The sequence below is a fragment of the Leptopilina boulardi genome, unplaced genomic scaffold (assembly GCF_019393585.1).
Source record: "Leptopilina boulardi isolate dan_hultmark-lab unplaced genomic scaffold, ZJU_Lbou_2.1 LbouV2_213, whole genome shotgun sequence".
In the NCBI taxonomy this organism is placed as follows: domain Eukaryota; kingdom Metazoa; phylum Arthropoda; class Insecta; order Hymenoptera; family Figitidae; genus Leptopilina; species Leptopilina boulardi.
Genome location: NW_026137767.1, coordinates 157,677 through 176,184, shown reverse-complemented (window position 1 = coordinate 176,184; position 18,508 = coordinate 157,677). Strand labels below are relative to the sequence as shown.

Genomic DNA, 18,508 nt, shown 5'->3' with positions numbered 1-18,508 from the left:
GAAATTAAAAATTTTGATTTTTTGTTTTCGAATATCCATGCAAAAAAATTTTATCAACGGCGCACTTTTTTGAATATTTTTCACTAATTCATTTTAATTAAAAAAATATATTTAAAAGAATTAAAATTACGTTTTTCTTACACTTCGAGTGTATTTAATTATGCGTGTAAAACCTCATGGAAATATTTACAATTTAAACCTGAAAAAAATTTTAAATAGCTTTTTTGTGCATCTAAGGTTGGTAGACCCCTTAATGATATGAATAAATTTAAATACGAAGGGTAGAAGGGTCACATAAGAAAGAGAAATAATTAAAGGGAGAGTGCAATTAACATTAAAAAACGCTTGAACAGTTCATTAATTTTACTTTGTTTAATGATAATATAAATAAATATACAAATTGTTGAAACTTAATATAAAATACCTTAAATCATTAGATTGCTGCAGTGAAGGTTCTCCACCAATCGCAAATTCACTTTTACTGACTATTTCCTTACTAGAAACATATACCAAAAGTTTCGCAAATTAAACTTTTTTTATAATATATTTGAATTTTCTAAATATTATTACAAATCTGTTAAGCCCAAATTAAAACATAAATGGATGATACATAATTATAATAAAAAAATTATTTAAATAAAATTAATATTTTTCAAATGATTCTAGCTTTCAGTTATTTAAATGCAAAAAATCAATTTTTTATAATAATTGCAAACCCCCAAAGTTTTCTCTTAAATTATTAAAGTCTTATAATGTTTTCAAAAAATTATAAATTCAATTTTAAAAAATTTCCAATCAATGAAAATGTAATAAAATCTTTAAAAAATAAGTAAACTTTTAAAAAACATAAATGAAAATAGTAAATTTTTAAAAGAATTTTATTATAAACAGGACCATGAATTTTAAAAAATTTTATTAAGTCTAAAAAGTAAATATTAATTTTTTTACAATGTTCGAATAAGAAGGTCCCTGAAGCTGGTGTCGACGCAGAGCAACGAAAAATTTTTTAAGATCCAATTATAATTAGATCCTCAAAAATTAGTATAAAACAATTCTAATAATTAGTTTTTAAAAATATTTTTCATAAGATACAATTTTTGATAAATCTATTATGTATTATAATTAAATTGTACAAAATTTTAATTATCCAAAAATATATTTAATATAGATACATTTGAAAAATTTAATTACGTTATAAAATTATTCAAAAACAAGTTTTGAAAGATTTGTTTATAGTTATTTTTCGCATTAAAAAATCAAAATAAGTTGCACTTCTTTACTAAAAATTGTTGTATTTTGTTTCAATGTTTAGAAAAAAGTCGAAAAAAATCTCAATTTTCTTATAATTTCTCTGACAAAGTTTGTTTCCTGACATTACCTCACTTAAGTGACGAAAAATTTATTTCCCTACTAAATTGGAAATATTTATATACATATATGATTGATGTTTGTCATGAATGACAAACAGAAGACGAAAAACTAATAAGGATTAATGAACATCACACAAATAAATAAAACAATAAATAGACGAAATAAACTATCACTTTTATTTTCCCTGTTGTGCCCCCATCTACCAATTTTTTCTTGAAAAAAATTGTTTTCTGTGTTAGTAATTAATTTGTATTGATCAACATTTGAAATTACCATATGTTCAAGACACATACCTGCAAACTTTATCCTCCGAAATAAATATTTGTCGGCAATCCTCCTCTACTCTTTGTTTAATAATTCTTCGTAAATTTCTCTCTGAATATCCGTGCGAAAAACTTTTCTTTGTTTCTTTTTTCTCCATGTCATTTAACTTTTCTTGTAAACACTTTTATTCTCAACTTACAACAATAATAAAGTAGAAAAATGATTGAATAAATTCTTAAGATGCACACGACCGTTTAGAAAATTTCCGCAAAGAGGTTTTCGTTTATTTCAAACATGACACGAAGCATGCCGGCAAATATGGCTACGTTGTAAGAAGAAATTTGTTAGGTTATAGACAACAGGAAATTGTAAATTTGAAATCGCTCAAGATCGTCAATGCGCATGCGTTACATTAAATTATTATTTATTTTTTGTTATGCTAACTTTTAACATGTAATATTTTACTATAATTCATAAAATATTAATTTCTAAGTAATGTCTTTCTAAAATAGTTAAACAATTCAGCAAATTATATAAATTTTAAAATCTATTTTGTAAGTAACGCATGCGCATTTTAAGTTTGCTTGACTAACCGGCGAATCTCTCAACAGGCTCTCACATGTTTTAGTTCTATCGAGCAACACGTGCGTCGATTCTCGTCTGTAATTTGTGTTTTATTAAACATTTGGTTTCCTTTTGTGACAAGTTTTTTTAATAATAATTTACAATATGGATAGTGAGAGATGGCCTTATGCTGTCGTACTGTTTGAGGACGGATACATGATTGTGAACACTAATTGGGGAATATTTCATGAAGATACAATGGTATCATGTTACTTTCCATACCACTTAACAAAAACAGAAATACATCGATTACTTAAAAATTTATCAGATGTCAATTACAAGGAGTGGGTGGATAAGAATGGACATCCGTTTGAAGTAGTAAAATTTTGCTGCTACGCGAGTAAGTTTTTTTTATCTCTTAAAACTATTTTTAAATAGTAATATTTATTTAGTTATTTATTATAATTCTTTTATATTCTTCTTATTCATTTATATTTATTTTGTATTATTTATTAACATATAAGCAATGTTGTATACTAAAAATTAATTTTTTCTTTTTTATTTCAAATAAATTGCAAACAAAATGATGTATTAAATAAAATATTAACAAAACTATATCATATTTTATCGAAATTTTTACTAGGATAAAATATAAATTCATAATTACATATTTTAATTAAGTGTGAACTTTTGTTTTTACTTGGAATTTAATATTTTGTATTACTCATTTCTAGTATATTTTTTTTATTAAAATAGAAAAAAATGTGACGCAAGAAGAAATTGTTTTTTTTCAGTGACTTTCGAAATGGCTCAAAAGAAACTTGAGTTACACATAGAACTGTCGGATGTGTCAACCGACGAATTAAAAAATTATGAAAAATTAAAAAAATCACGGAACAAGAGGAAAATGACTGAAAAAATGGCTGAGCTTGTAAACAAAAAAAAGTTTTGTGGTAACAAATTACAATAATTAGATTATGCATGATATATTGTTTTAATTATTCTTCAAATATTCAATTTTGCTTTTGAAAAACTTAACAATCTCCCTTTATTAAAATTGTTCTTTAAAATTATTAATAAAATTAAAATTTATTTATTAGAAAGTGTTTTGTAAATTAAGAGAAATATATTTTTCACAAGTTACTTTTCATTCTATAGGAGAAATAAATACACGCCAGCTTGTTATTCCGAATGCTTCAGAATCGTCTCAAATCGCACAAGTCAATTCCAATGCTGTTAATGAAGGTAGTAAAAAACTATTATTGTGAATATTTAGTAGTTCATATTAATCTTTAAATTATGATTTTTATTAATTACACTCAAAATCAAAAATTACAATTTGCTTATAAAAATTCTATTGTTAATTTTTCAATAAAATTTCATAGAAGAATTCAATCCAATTTTTTCCAATTTTTAATCAAACATTACAAAAAAATTCATTTATTTTCCAAACTTCTAATAAATTCTTGGAAACAATTCAATTATTTTTAAAAATTAGTAAAATTCTTTGCCAGAATTAAATTATTTCTAAGATAATAAAATTTTTTACAGTGATTCAATTATATTAAAAACAGTTTTAATAATCTTCAATTATAAAGTATTTAATCATAATTTTTAAAAGAAGTGATTATTCTAAAAACTTAAAAGAAATTATTTAAAAAATTCTTTCAAATATATATATATTTATTATATATATTATAAATATATTACCATTCCATCGGTAATATATGTAACATGAAGTAAAATATAAATGTTTTCTCTTTAGGTGAATTAAATACAACACCATCAGATTCAGAAGAAGTTTCAATCAATGATAACGAAAGTAATAATTCGTTAATATTTTACAAATTTTTTTTCATTTTGTTATATTGTAAATAAAATAAAATATTTTGTATATTATAATTATATGTTATTTTAGACGCTGGAAATTTTGGTTCTGATTCTGCACACATTGATTCGATCATAACTCAAACTGCAGCTTCTTTAGAAAGTGCATTCGATATATCTCAATCGGCATTTGAAGAAAAAATATTAAATGCATGTAAGAATATAATTTTCTTAATTTTTCTGACCAAGTAAATGTTTCTAATCGTCTATAAATGCAAAATCATTGGTGCATATTTACATTTATACTAATTTTTTTTAGTGAAAAAATCAACGGCAGTTGTCTTAAAAGGTTTACACTCTGTTTCTTTAAAGGTTGATACAAAAAAGTCTAACGATGAAACAGAGGACTCACCATCTTTTTCCAATAAAGATGATGACTTAAAATCATTTCCTATACCAGATGCAGCCGAAATGAACAGGGTTGAAGATAAACTAAAATCTAAACGTTTTTTTAATAAAGTGGTAATTCATTAATTTTATTTTTGGAATTTATTTTTACATACATGTTTTTTAAAATAAAAAATTAAGGAATGTAATTTTGTTTGCATAAGCTATCGGCTTGATAATTTTCGTTTTTTTATGTTTTAGGTTTCCAGTATTGTAAAGTTAGGAAAAAGTCGAACAACAAGTATGACTGTTACTAATATTCTAAACAATTTATTAACATTCAAAGCCGGGCAATTGTTTACTTTAAAAGGAATGGGCAAAGTCACACCGAAACCGCCATTTGATCAATTGCGTATTTATATAGTAATTCAAGGTAAGAAAAAATATTTTATATTTTTTCAATTACAACTGGTTTTGTATGATTCAATTGTTTCTTTCTTTTTTTAAAAAAGGTGAACGGTCCTATATTTCGACATTAATGCATAATTCTATTCGTTTTAAACAATAAATTATGGTGTATCATTGATGGTCTTATAATAGAAGCCTTAACCTTAAATCACTTAACATACTAGGATGTCTACTGGTCCTTAAAGTCCTGGAATTTCTAGAAATGCCCTGGAATTTGAAAAAATAATAAAAAATAATAAATAATTTTTTTTTAAATAATTGAATTCTTATCAAGAAGTTTATTAAAATTTTTCATAAATTATAACATCCTTTACATAGGTTTAATTACTTTTGGAAATAGTAAAACTCCTAGCAGAAGTTCAATTATTATCAGTATAATGTTAATAAAATTGAATACTTAAATTTAAATTTCATGAGAAAAATTCCGGTAAAAAATTAGGATATAGCCGGAAAAACTGAGAAATAACCGGAAATTTTGTTGAACCAAAGTAGTAGACACCCTGATTAATGTTATGTTTTTAAAAATATATATTCAAGATAGAAAATTATTATAAAATAAATTACAGATTTTTCAAACTATGACAATTTTTATTTTCAAACTCTTATTTTTTATATAGAAGCCATGAGAAAAATGGATAAGACATCGACAGTTGAAGATACAGCAGAATGTATTGGCAAATGGTTGCAGCAATGCTCTAATAGGCAGAAGCGTTTAGAGTAAGATTAAAAACATTTATCAAAATCATTGTGAATATTAACTTTATATTAAGAGTTAATAAGTTTAAAATTTTTTTTCAATCTAGGGAGAAATTAGAAAAAGGAGAAGCTGCCCATAATCTTCAAATCACTTTTGAGGAGGATGACGATTAAATAATAATTGCCTAAACGTAAATATCTCAATAACATAGTTTCTTATGAAGCATACTTCTTCGAATTTTTATATTATTCTTAATTTATATTTTTAAAACCTTATACTCTCTTTTAACTGTTTTCTTTACAAATTGATTATTTATTAAATTATTGACAAAAGAATAAGATTATTAATGTAATAATAATATAATAGAATAAGATTATTAATGTAATAATAATATAATAGAATAAGATTATTAATGTAATAATAATATAATAGAATAAGATTATTAAATACAAGATAATTAATTTACTTCTTCTTATATTGTAGGGTGCAATTATAAGAAGTAAATGAAGATATTTCTATTGATGCGGATGGTGAGAAACCACCTTGAAATTGATACTTCTTTAAGTGTAAGTATTTAAATTTACAAATAATTCTGCTAGTATAGATTTCAATTTTTATTACCTCTAAAAAAATAAATCGACTTATTTTTTTACTTAAATACAATTCTAAATTGCATTTATTTTTCTATTGTTGCAGATTATGGTTGAACATGGAACTGAAAAACAAAGTTTAATTTTTAAAACGTTTCATAAATAATTACAGTTGCATAAGTCTTTGTAAAAGAAAGCTAATACTAAAAGATAAAAAGCATAATAACAGAATTAAATTTTTAAAATTTAATAAAAAATAAATGTTGTATTTTAATTATAAAAATGTTTTTATTATTATTTTAAAATAAAAATGATATTTTTGCAATTCAGAATAAAATATTTATTTAAAAATGTCCTATCTACACTATTTTTCTGCTATTTTATATATTAACTATACACTTTTATAAATGTTTTACATACTTCAGTAAGTGCATAAAATGTGTTTACATAATAAACTTCGGAATAGCTGTTAACTTTTTGTCAATCTCTTATTACAAATTTACAACAATCTTACATTAAAACTTTGAGGCAATCCTACGCTCCAACCTTAAGGCAAACTTACGTTCTAACCTCGCGACAAACTTACAATGCAACCTTGCCAAACAAGCTTGCAAAACTCCGGCCATTTTGATACTTGCGACAACCTTGCAACAGGCTTGCAGTGCAAGCTTGCCAACCTTGCACTGCAATCTTGAGGCAAGGTTGCCGCAAACTTATGTGCTGACTGGGATAAGGTTCTCTGTCGTTATAATATTTGCATAAATCCAAATATTAAATAGATATTTCACTACGTCAGAGGCCTGGAGGGACAACAAACAGACGACACAATGTTATTCTTATGAGGAAGAATATTTTTTCCACTTTCATCAGTTTTATTCATATTTTAAACATGGAAAACGCTTGTTGCCATATAATAAAATTAAAATGTGTGTTGATATTTAATTTTGTTATATATTTGATTCATTTGCATTGATAGATTCTCTGAATTCGTGATAAAATATAAATATTGAGGTTAGAAAAGTTTGTTTACTAATCACATTTTACATTTTAACATTATTAAACAATATCCAGTATGCATGTTATTAAAAAAGATATAAAATATATATATTTTAAGTGGGAATTACTGCAGCAGTAAAATATTTCAATTTACTAAACAAACACAACTAACCTCAAATTTTATCTTTTATCACGAATTGAGAGAATCTATCAATGCAATTGAATCAAATATATAACAAAATTAATTATCAACACACATTTTAATTTTATTATATGGCAACAAGCGTTTTCCATGTTTAAAATATGAATAAAATTGATGAAAGTGGAAACAAATTTTCTTCCCCATAAGAATAATATTGTGTCGTCTGTTTGTTGTGTATATTTTTATGAAACTGGTAAAGATTTTGTCTGTATATAAACAAAAAGAAAAGTAAATGTAGAGAAATAATATGTAAAAAGTAGTAAAAAATAGTGAAAAATGTACTTTTATTATTAAAAAGAGAAATTATAATTGCATTATTATTAAAATTAAATGAATAATAGTTCTCTAAAACAATGTATACTGGAACAGTATATACCGACAGCAAATCGCAAGTTGATGAAGTGCACCGACAGATGGCAGCATTCGAGACATTTTGTGGGGGATTCTAATGCGTTCTCTCCTATAAAGAGAGATAAAAGTTTAATAAGTTCTCACTCTTATGATGAATGTACGGAAGCCTGTACGGCTCACGAGCGTCTCGGACGCAAGTGGCGGTGTTTCGTACCACAAGTGGCACGGAGTCCGTCCAACTTGTGGCACGAACTAACGAACTTGCCACAAGTTGGACGGACTCCGTGCCACTTGTGGAAAGTGGATTTTTTGAAGGGTCATTCACAAATATGACAATCCTGTTGCCGTCTATTTCGTCAGTGCTTTTCATTTCAAGTATAATTTCATCCGGGCAAGTCCGTTTAATGTTTTTGAATAAAAATGAATTTGATTAAGATTAAAGATGGAAAAAATTGTATTCGATTACCAACTGAAAAAAATACAATATCCTTAAAAACAATAAAAAATTATTTCCCACAAGCAAGTGGTTTAATCTATTTTAACACAAAGGATGAAAAATGTGGTGTGCAATTAATAGAAAACGATTTCTTTAAATTAGTCGATGGAGTTGATCAATACGAAATTTTTAATTCATCTGTCATCAATATTCCTTCTAAACGTACGTATATATGTATGTCAGAGATTACTGTATACTGACTATAAATTTATTAATGTAATAACATATATGTTATTACATGCATTGGAAGTGCATAACAAATTAGATTAGATTTTCAGAAAATGCGTGAAATTAAAATTTTTGAAAAATATATTTTTTTATAAAAATTAAAAAAAAAACAAATACATTCGGTTAAAAGTGAGTCGGAGCATATGTATTGCGTCAGTAAAAATTATAAATTATTATTATTTGATAAAATCTTTTAATATTTTTTAACTATAGTAGAGTGATGTTGTGCTTTTGGCATAATGTCAAGTAAAAAAATCCGTGAATATATTTTCTCCCAATATTGGCGGCATTTTTCGACCAAAATTAGATTTCGTTCAAACTTTTTTTGCCGGGTAAAGAATGTAAAAAAAATCTATAGGGTAAATGTTCCTATTACCGATGGTTCAATTATTTTTCTATTATTTTAATAAAATATTGTGGCAACAAAGAAATAATATCATATTTTTAATGTAATATTTGATATTTTACTAATAGAGTGAGTTATTTATAATTTATATTAAACCTAAATTTATCTGTTTAATAAATAATTGAAAAATTTTTGTCACGATTTCGCGAAAAGTCAATTGTTTCCTTATGAAAATAGCTAAGAAAACGCCCTTTTAATATATCATTCTTTTAATTGTGCTTTCATCTTTTCCAATGCAAATATTTTTATAATATTACAACTATTGTATATTACGTTTAAAAAATGAATAGATTTAATTAGTCATTTTAGTATTTTAGCAAATTATTTTTTAAATAACTGGTACCGAATTTTACGTGTTGCTAAAATGTTAGTTTTTTGTTACTGCTTTAGAAAATAATTATGCCATTTTTTATGTCTTCTCATAGGCAATATAGTAGGGGGTGTTGGAATTACTTCACCCTCCGCTAAATTAAATTATTAGCATAATATTTGGATGCATTTTTTGTAGATCCAGACAATAAAAGTAATATTAAAATGAAAAGAATAAACGAAATAATGGACGTTATCAACAAAGAAGAAAAATTCTTCCCGGCAAAAAACTCAGAAGTCAAAAAAGCTTCTAATAAGGTAAATATATATTGGTGATTCTCCGCAAACTGTCATATTTATGTCCCTAACCTATATCAACTGAGTATTGACAAATTAACGTCCCTTTTTTTGGAAAACCTATATCCAACGAATTTGCGTACGCTCTTTCCGAAAATCATATAATAAAATGTCTTACATATTGTTCATATTAATGTTTTTTTTCAAAAATGAACGAATTTTCACGATTTTATTTATTAGATTTGTGCACATTTCGAAATGAAGAAAAAGTTTTTGACAGCTATCATTTATTCATTATTATTTATACTATTTGAGAATTAATTTTGCACTCAAATTTTGGTGCATTTGAATCATAATGGGTTAATAATAATGGGTTATAAGTAATTAAATTTAAATTTGTTTTTTGTTATGTTTTTATTCGTTGTATAATATATTATTGGAAAATCATATTAACTTGTATTTGGAAACATTTTCTACTCCATAGGTGCAAAATTTTATAAGTGATGCTACTCTAAACATTATGATGTCACTATTGTGGCTTTTAGGAAACCACCGTGGCAGAACTATTTTACTTTTTCTAGAATATCTTTGCGAATTTTGACTTTCGTACAGAATCATTTTTTCTACTGATTTTACTAAGGAATAGAAGTAAAAAAAATGTTAAGACCCTTTAATTATTTAAAAAAAATTTTTCTTAATTTCAGGACCTGAAATATGACAGTTTGCGGAGAATATCCCCATTTCTAAAAATTTGATAAAATAATAATAAACCTTATTACATCAATTTGATAATATTTAGTAATTACATACAATTATGTTATTTTGTGAATATAACTTCAAGATTTATTACATATTTTCAATTATTTTTCTTCTTACATTTCTCAGATTGTTGTTAATAAAAAGAATAGGAAAATTATTAACATTGGTTGGAAACATAAGCAAGATGAAAATGGGAAATTTTTTCACACGAAGGAACCAATTGCAGGAGCCAAAACGTTGGAACTCGATCAAAACATATCATATCATCTCAAAGATATAAGGAATATGATCGTAGAAGCAATTAAGACAGAAGAGAACTCCAAATATTTTGAAGGTTCCATTGTTGACATTGGGAATTATAACGAAGAAGTTTACGATGCTTTTCGAGTTCATGAGGATGAAAATTTCTGGGATTTTGCGAAAGAATGTCGAGGAAATAATTCTACGTTGAGATTATATTTACTAACTACAAAAAAATCTTTATCTAAACAAAATGGGGCAAATAATGTAAATGACGAACATTCACCTCCAGTGAACCAAACTTCTTCAGTAGTACACATTCAGGACAAAAGAGCTTCTCCACTGAAGATAATTGAACCAAATAGTAGAAAGAATGTAAATGAAAAGCAAAATTTACCAAGTGCGTTTAATTTGAGTAACAAACAAAGCATCCGGTTGATTTCGAAAAATGATGCCTATAAATCCTCGAAGATTGTAATCACAACGAAAGGAGAAAGTGAAAACAACAAGTTTCCAACAGGAACGTCAATGAGTGACCAATATAAAATTCCATTCACTTTTGAAAAAAATTCTTTTGTAAAAACTAATTTTCGTATACAGAATGATTCAAAAAGGAATCACATTTCAACTGCAACGGAATTGAGTTTAAGGAAAAAAAGACTTGCTACAGAAAATAAAACTGCCCCATCAGTCAACTCTGACTGCAAAACAGATTCTTCTGAACAAGAAGCAATTCATGATATAGATGTTTCTGTTCCAGTTATTGAGGAAAAAGATATACATTTTTCTGAAATCGTGTTAGGTAAAGGATCTTTTGGTACTGTAAGAAGGGCGACTTGGTTGAAAACTGATGTTGCTGTAAAAACAATTCAATCAACTTCTAATGATAAGTACATAATTCGGGAGATAAAAATCATGGACAAAATTAGACATCCAAACATTGTCAGCATAATGGCTGTATCATTTACTCAGTATGAATATCACATTGTTCTAGAATATTTCAATGGTGCCAGTTTACGGTCTGTTTTATTCGATAATGAATCAAAATTGAATTTAAAGTTAACTGAGGAAAATAAATCTCTTATTTGTTCTCAAATATGCATAGCGATAGTATTCTTGCATGAATCGAAGCCAACAATATTGCATAAAGATATCAAACCAGACAATATTCTTGTAAATAAGGAATATCAAGTTAAAGTATGCGATCTTGGCATTGGTACATTTGATGAGTTGCCTTCAGTACTTCATACGACAATCGGACACAACTTTCAAGGGACACCACTTTATATGGCCCCTGAGATTCTTATAAATAACAGAAAAGCAACTATTTACTCAGATGTTTGGTCCATCGCCTGTGTTATCGTAGAATTGTATTCAGAAAAAACCGTGTGGAATATGCCATATGGGAGTGGAAAAAATTTGAAAAATTTGAAAGCGATCATCATCACTTTAAAGTTTCCAAATTTGTCGAGCATACCAAGGTATTTAAAAGATATCTTAAAACAATGCTTCCAACATGAACCTGAAAGAAGACCACAAGCTTCTGCTCTTCTTCATATTTTTAAAGGTATTTTTAAGTACTATATTTTATAAAATTATTTCCTTTTTGACAATTGAACAACACGGAACAAGTTAAATTTTTTATTTAAAGCAGATATCACTATAAGTGTCTAATCGCAGACGGTTAATGAAGTTGTGCAGTTATATTATATTCATGTACGTATAGACAACGGGATATTCAGGCCAGTAAAAAAAACTAGTTTATCTTCTTATTATAGCTGGCCAGTAGACAAAATCAAGTTGATACAGCCGAAAAACTCGCTGATGGTTAACCTTCTAATTTTTTAGGCCGGTATAATAAACACTGTTTATCAAAAATTGGAGCACATATTCCTTTTTATGTACTTAAAACTGTGCATATTATGATTTGATTTATTCTAATCATTTTTATTTAGTTATTTATTTTATGTTGATATTCAATTTGTCGCTTGGTCAAATCAATCCTTTCTCTATCAATCTGCATTTGATTTATCTTGTTTGTCACGAATTAGTAACATTAAAAATAAGAAATAGTAAAAAAATGAGAGAAATTGGAAAAAATAAAGCTAAAATGGGAGAAAGCAGAAATAAAAATATATAATAAATAAAAATTTATCAACGCAAGGGAGTGTTTGGTAATATTTATCTATTTTCTACTTTATATATTCATAAAATTTTAATGTTTTTCTAGGTTAATTATATTGACAACTTTGACATTTCTTCAAAACAATCGAGCCAATCAAATTAATAGAAAATTTATATTACTAATTCAAAAAATTACATTTAAAAAATTTTCTGTGGTATTATTTACAGTGATTGCGTCCTTATTAGTCACCTATTTGATGTTGAAAATTAAAAAATTAATTTCACTTTTGATTATGTTTTTATCATATTAAAAAATAGCAGTTAACTTAATTAAATATCAAATGTGTGAACACAAAAATTTTTCTTTAAATATCAGGACTCAAATGTTAAAGGTTCCAGAGATTTGCCCATACGTAAATATTAAAATTTGTATAATAATAGGCAATGCGAAGTTGGTTTTGTATTGCATTCTTGCACATTCTCGCATTGCGAGAACATTTTTTGCATTTTTTTTTACTTTCCGAGACATTTAATTATAATTATATATACACCTTTTTCCATACAACATTATTACTATTTGCATTTTTTTGGTAAAAGCTTTTGGTAAAATTAGTCAAGTAGCCCAACAGTGAAATATTCGGCTTCTCGCCTGATTTCTTTAGGGTAGTTGACGATCTAAGTATATATAATTTCTATTTCGTCTGCTGGCTGGCCATTAGAAGATAAACCAATTTTTTTCTACTGGCCTGAAAATCATATCGGACTATGACATATAACACAAATGAATAATTTTTGCTAATTAATTTAATTTAAAAAATTCAATTCAACAAATCAAATAAAAGTTTACTTTAAAAATCTTGAAATCTGAAGAGGGAGGGATCAAGAATTTGCAATATACGTACATAAATTATAAGGGAAGCAAACAGGAATCTTCAATCTTATTGAAAATAGTAATACCAATATTCACGACTTAACTACTTCCTATATAATCAAAACAATTACTTATAAAATTCTATTTTTTAGCACGGATTGAAGCAAAGGAATAAAACACTAAATAAACTCCAGACTGAGAAGATTTGACGGTGATATAGTCGAGTTAAGTGTATACAGTTAAACTGTAATCACTTATTTAATGATTAAGTTATTTTATTAATAATTTCTTATCACTTAATTTTAAAAGGAATTGCTGTTTTACGATTTTCTTGTTCAATATATTGAAATTTAGATGTTTTTGCAAAGTTAAGGACAAATATACAAAATGGTATTAAATCATAGACATAAATATGTTGAAGCAGATAAAATTTGTTTTGAAAATTGTCAGTTAAAAGTTAATTGTTTGTTTTAATAGATACTTGCATGTGTAAAAATTATCGCTATATTGTGTCTATTAATTAAAAGTAAAATTACGTCAAATATGTTCATTGTGTTATACAATGCGATTTGCTTATTTCATATTTTATGTACTTTAAAATATTTATTTAAAAATATTTATATCTTATGTGCAGATAGCAATAACCAATAAGTCGTATGTATCTTAATTATTATCTATAATATATGGCTGTGATGTAAGTGCTGAAGCACATTAAATCAAGTATTCTTGCAAGACTGACTGCGCCAAAATAAAAAGTTAACATGATATTATTATTCATAATTTAGAATATTAACTAACATAGTTTGTATATGTGTAATAAAAATGTAAAAAATGTTTGTTACAGAATAATGTGAAGTGAATATAATTTATTATGAACATGTTAAAAAATTTCAATATTTTAAAATAAATAAGTATAATAAATAAGTAAAATACCAAGAACATTTTTTATTTTGTAAATATAAATTTTAATAAAAAAAAACAATATGCATATACTTATTGTATCTAAAATACTTTAAAAAAGAAGAAGAAGACATAAATATAAATTTTTTGTACTTTTTAACGATGTAGTTGGAATTTTTTGGAAATTCTCGGATTTTTCCCGGTCAAAATGAATTTCCGGCAAAATCCCGGCTTTCCCGGGTCGCTAGACAACCTGTAGTATTAAATTTGAAAAAAATCGTGTTCTTTATTTTACAATTTCCAACAGTCAGTTGAGGATTAACATAACATATATAGTATATAGAGATATAACATATATTTATAAATGAAATTAATAAATTTATTCTTAAGAATGCATTTATAAATTTTTTAATAACATATTTCTCTGCGTCTTTTATCAATTTTTCTAGATTATTTACAATGAAATCACCCAACGAGTTATAAACACAATTTATAAGTTTGCTATAGAAGCATTTGAATATTAATTTTTTTTCGGAAATATCTATTACGTTACAAATGTTTGTAAAAGTCATTCGGAAAAATCGCGCACTTTTATGGAGTTTAATAATAAAAATACAATATAAGCATGCGGTATAATTATAATGGATGTATGCGTCTTCTCGAGAAAAATAAGTTGTAAATCCTCAAACGTTAATATAGAATTAGTTATCAACTTTCATTTGTATATTCATTAATTCTATTTAAAATTTTTTGATATAATTCTAGAGCTTCCTCCGGTGTACTAGCAACTTCAACATTTGGTAAAATAATTTCAATTAATTCCTCAAAATTAGGACAAATTAAATGTGGTTTCGTTGTAAACTGTTCAAGAAGCCGTTGCACGACTTTTTCATTTACACCTTTCTTATAATTACGAGCATTGACTCTTTCAGGCAATTCAAATAGAATAAATGGTTTACCAGCAATATTATTTCTTGCTGGTTGTTTTCGAATCCTATGTTCATTCCACAGAGTTTTAGTCATCTCTAAATCCTTTGTAATCATAGGACCGAAACAATACTGCAAACACATTTTATGTAGTTTACTACCATCAAACAGATTCTTTTCCACCATGCACTTGAAAAACTGTATGTAAAAATCAGCCGAGTGTCGTCGCATTTGTCCCCAATATGATTCAATCCGTTGATTGTGCACACTTTTCCCTTTTATAAAACTTTTTTCTCCAGAAAATTGGTCATCGTCTTTACTGCGTAAACAAATTTGAAGAGACTCCATTAGAGTGTTTTCAGAGCCCTTGTCTGATCGCATAACAGTAGGTAAAAACTTCAGTTGTAATACAGTTTTTAAAAAATAATGGGCTGTCACTTTCGGATCATTATTTGTTGTTGCAACTTCTAACCATAAAATCATCCTTGAAAACCCATCAATGCAACCATGTATCGCAAAACCAAATGGTTTTAATTTATCATATCCATCTGTATGCCAAATGAAATTTGGACCCGGACTGAGATATTCTCTCCTCCGAAGCCTATTAGCAAATCTGTTTGCCAATCCCTCTGGATCTGCTATTTTCAAGATATTGTATACTGTATCCCTCTTTACTGTAAGGCCATATTTTTTTTTAATTTCAACCATAAAGATCTATATCCCAGATTATAACCAGATGAGTAAAGCTCTTCTACAACAGCGGTACATATTTCTCTTAAGTCACTTTCTTGAATATTTTTTCTTCTTAAACCAAGTGATGAGACAATTCGTTTAATATTACTTAAGGAAGTATTAATTTTATGTTCTTTTTGCAACAAGTCACGTATTTCTTCGTATTTAAAATTCATATAAAAATATTCTTTTATTAAAGCCTCCATTTTAGTTTTTTATTAAAACAATTTGTTATTAAATAAATCCACACATGTACTAAGTAGTGCAATACAACTTTCCACAGCGGACAATCTGAAAACTGTAATTAAAATTGTTTTATTTTTCATAATTAAATTAATTACTGATTCTAAATGAATTTTGTATTTAAAAAAACAATTGTATTTTAATCAAAATTACGTTTAAGACCAGGTAAGAAAGTATCACCTCGGTAATAAGGCTTGCATAATTACAAGGTATTGACAAATTTTACCACTCGTGGAGTATAAATAAAAAGTAAATATTTAGATTAAAGTTTATGTTGAAGGTTTTTTACTTTTCTTACTTCTAAAGAAACCTTTAACATCAACTTAAATCTAAATTTTAATAAGGTCGAAAACATAAATTTTACATCTTTTCACAATAAAAAGTAAATATACTTTTTTGAATTACGTTTTTGTCCAAAGAATTTAATTCTCGAGATAGAATGAATTTCATATCAAATTGAATACGCTTTTCTATTCCGATCATGTGACCAAAAATTTAGCTCAGTTTGTAAATTCTTTCAAATATACCGACAAATGTTATTCTTGGATCAGTAATAATATTTTCATATTCCTTTTAATCCATACAATTTAATTATTATTTATTTATTGCATATAATTTTACACTTTAGTACGTTAGGAAATATTAAAATAATAATTTTATATGTTATGCCAAAATGTTTTTGTCTTAAAGAAATTGTTTTTAAGTCTATTTTGCAAAATTTTTTCAATATTTTTTATATTTTTGAACTTTATATACAAACTTTGAATAAAAGAAATATAAATATAAGAATTAAAATGCTTCTGAAAATCTAATCTAATTTGTTATGCACTTCCAATGCATGTAATAACATATATGTTATTACATTAATAAATTTATAGTCAGTATACACTAATCTCTGACATACATATATACGTACGTTTAGAAGGAATATTGATGACAGATGAATTAAAAATTTCGTATTGATCAACTCCATCGACTAATTTAAAGAAATCGTTTTCTATTAATTGCACACCACATTTTTCATCCTTTGTGTTAAAATAGATTAAACCACTTGCTTGTGGGAAATAATTTTTTATTGTTTTTAAGGATATTGTATTTTTTTCAGTTGGTAATCGAATACAATTTTTTCCATCTTTAATCTTAATCAAATTCATTTTTATTCAAAAACATTAAACGGACTTGCCCGGATGAAATTATACTTGAAATGAAAAGCACTGACGAAATAGACGGCAACAGGATTGTCATATTTGTGAATGACCCTTCAAAAAATCCACTTTCCACAAGTGGCACGGAGTCCGTCCAACTTGTGGCAAGTTCGTTAGTTCGTGCCACAAGTTGGACGGACTCCGTGCCACTTGTGGTACGAAACACCGCCACTTGCGTCCGAGACGCTCGTGAGCCGTACAGGCTTCCGTATGAATGAGATACGATATATGATATCGCGCAAGCGATCGATGCGCAGTAGTGTTAGTCAGTTGGAAACCACGAATATAGGAACATAGGTATAATTATTATTATTATTATCTTATAATAATCTTTGTATTCAATCCTTCTTTCATTCATTCACATTTCCCTTGCATTTAAAATTTCTCGTTATTATTAGATTATATATACATATATATCTTTGCTTTGATAATGAGGGTTCTCGAGGATTTCCACCTGCAATTTGTTTCGTCAAAAACATCCTTCGGTTGAGGGTTTACTTTCTATTATTGTTTATATAAGATGGTCGATGATCGTTTAATTACTGTCCTGTAAGGGGAAGTGGTGTCCCTCATCTTACCAGCCGCGCCAGAGCTATAACCATGTGGTTATACTGGAGAATCAAAATCAAGAAGAAAATCTTTGGTGCCAGCACCTTTGGGTTAAATTGGTTTAAAACAAATCGTATAGGTTTATTGTACCAAAATTATAAAACTTTAGAATATTAACATTTATATTTTGAACAACATATGCTCGTAATCGTGAAATTCTGAGAAATATGTCAAAATAAATTAAAAAATGTTTAGATTTAAAAATTTTATAATTTTGATGAAAAACTCATTAAGCGTTATAAAATAATATTGTCATTAAGCCTGAGAACGCCACACAGGCCCCTCGCTATAATTGACTTACTTGAGGTCCAAGCTCGTGCCAAGCCTGTTGAGTTGGAGTACACGAGTTGCCTTTACAGGACGCAATCCGTGATCGCCCGTTTTATCCACACTGCCTTGGGTTGAGAGAAATTTGTTTTCTATTATTGTATACGTGACATAGGTG

General features: G+C 26.7%; 4 protein-coding genes across 5 annotated transcripts in view; 3 read left to right on the top strand and 1 right to left on the bottom strand.

Moving 5' to 3' along the window:
• Positions 1 to 18,508, top strand: part of LOC127279031 (transcription factor Adf-1-like) — a 259,928-nt gene that overhangs the window by 125,939 nt on the left and 115,481 nt on the right. The window lies entirely within an intron of this gene.
• On the top strand, positions 2,130 to 6,399 carry LOC127279028 (uncharacterized). The gene is made up of 11 exons (XM_051301113.1): positions 2,130 to 2,599; positions 2,994 to 3,152; positions 3,358 to 3,444; positions 3,965 to 4,021; positions 4,118 to 4,240; positions 4,346 to 4,548; positions 4,675 to 4,846; positions 5,499 to 5,598; positions 5,685 to 5,768; positions 6,062 to 6,144; positions 6,275 to 6,399. Exons 1-9 carry the CDS (start codon positions 2,365 to 2,367, stop codon positions 5,749 to 5,751), a joined length of 1,203 nt encoding a protein of 400 aa, XP_051157070.1. The 5' UTR covers positions 2,130 to 2,364; the 3' UTR covers positions 5,752 to 5,768; positions 6,062 to 6,144; positions 6,275 to 6,399.
• Positions 8,076 to 14,297, top strand: LOC127279025 (proto-oncogene tyrosine-protein kinase Src-like). 2 transcript variants are annotated; one of them, XM_051301107.1, is made up of 4 exons: positions 8,076 to 8,375; positions 9,356 to 9,474; positions 10,339 to 12,019; positions 13,600 to 14,297. In XM_051301107.1, exons 1-4 carry the CDS (start codon positions 8,138 to 8,140, stop codon positions 13,620 to 13,622), a joined length of 2,061 nt encoding a protein of 686 aa, XP_051157064.1. In that variant the 5' UTR covers positions 8,076 to 8,137; the 3' UTR covers positions 13,623 to 14,297. The 2 variants fall into 2 exon arrangements, with proteins under 2 accessions (XP_051157064.1, XP_051157063.1); XM_051301106.1 differs by lacking the exon at positions 13,600 to 14,297 and having other exon boundaries at positions 10,339 to 12,349.
• LOC127279030 (uncharacterized) lies at positions 14,786 to 17,453 on the bottom strand. The gene is made up of 2 exons (XM_051301116.1): positions 17,166 to 17,453; positions 14,786 to 16,304 (listed from the first exon to the last, which is right to left on the bottom strand). The coding sequence occupies exon 2, from the start codon at positions 15,980 to 15,982 to the stop codon at positions 15,056 to 15,058; it is 927 nt and encodes a 308-aa protein (XP_051157073.1). The 5' UTR covers positions 15,983 to 16,304; positions 17,166 to 17,453; the 3' UTR covers positions 14,786 to 15,055.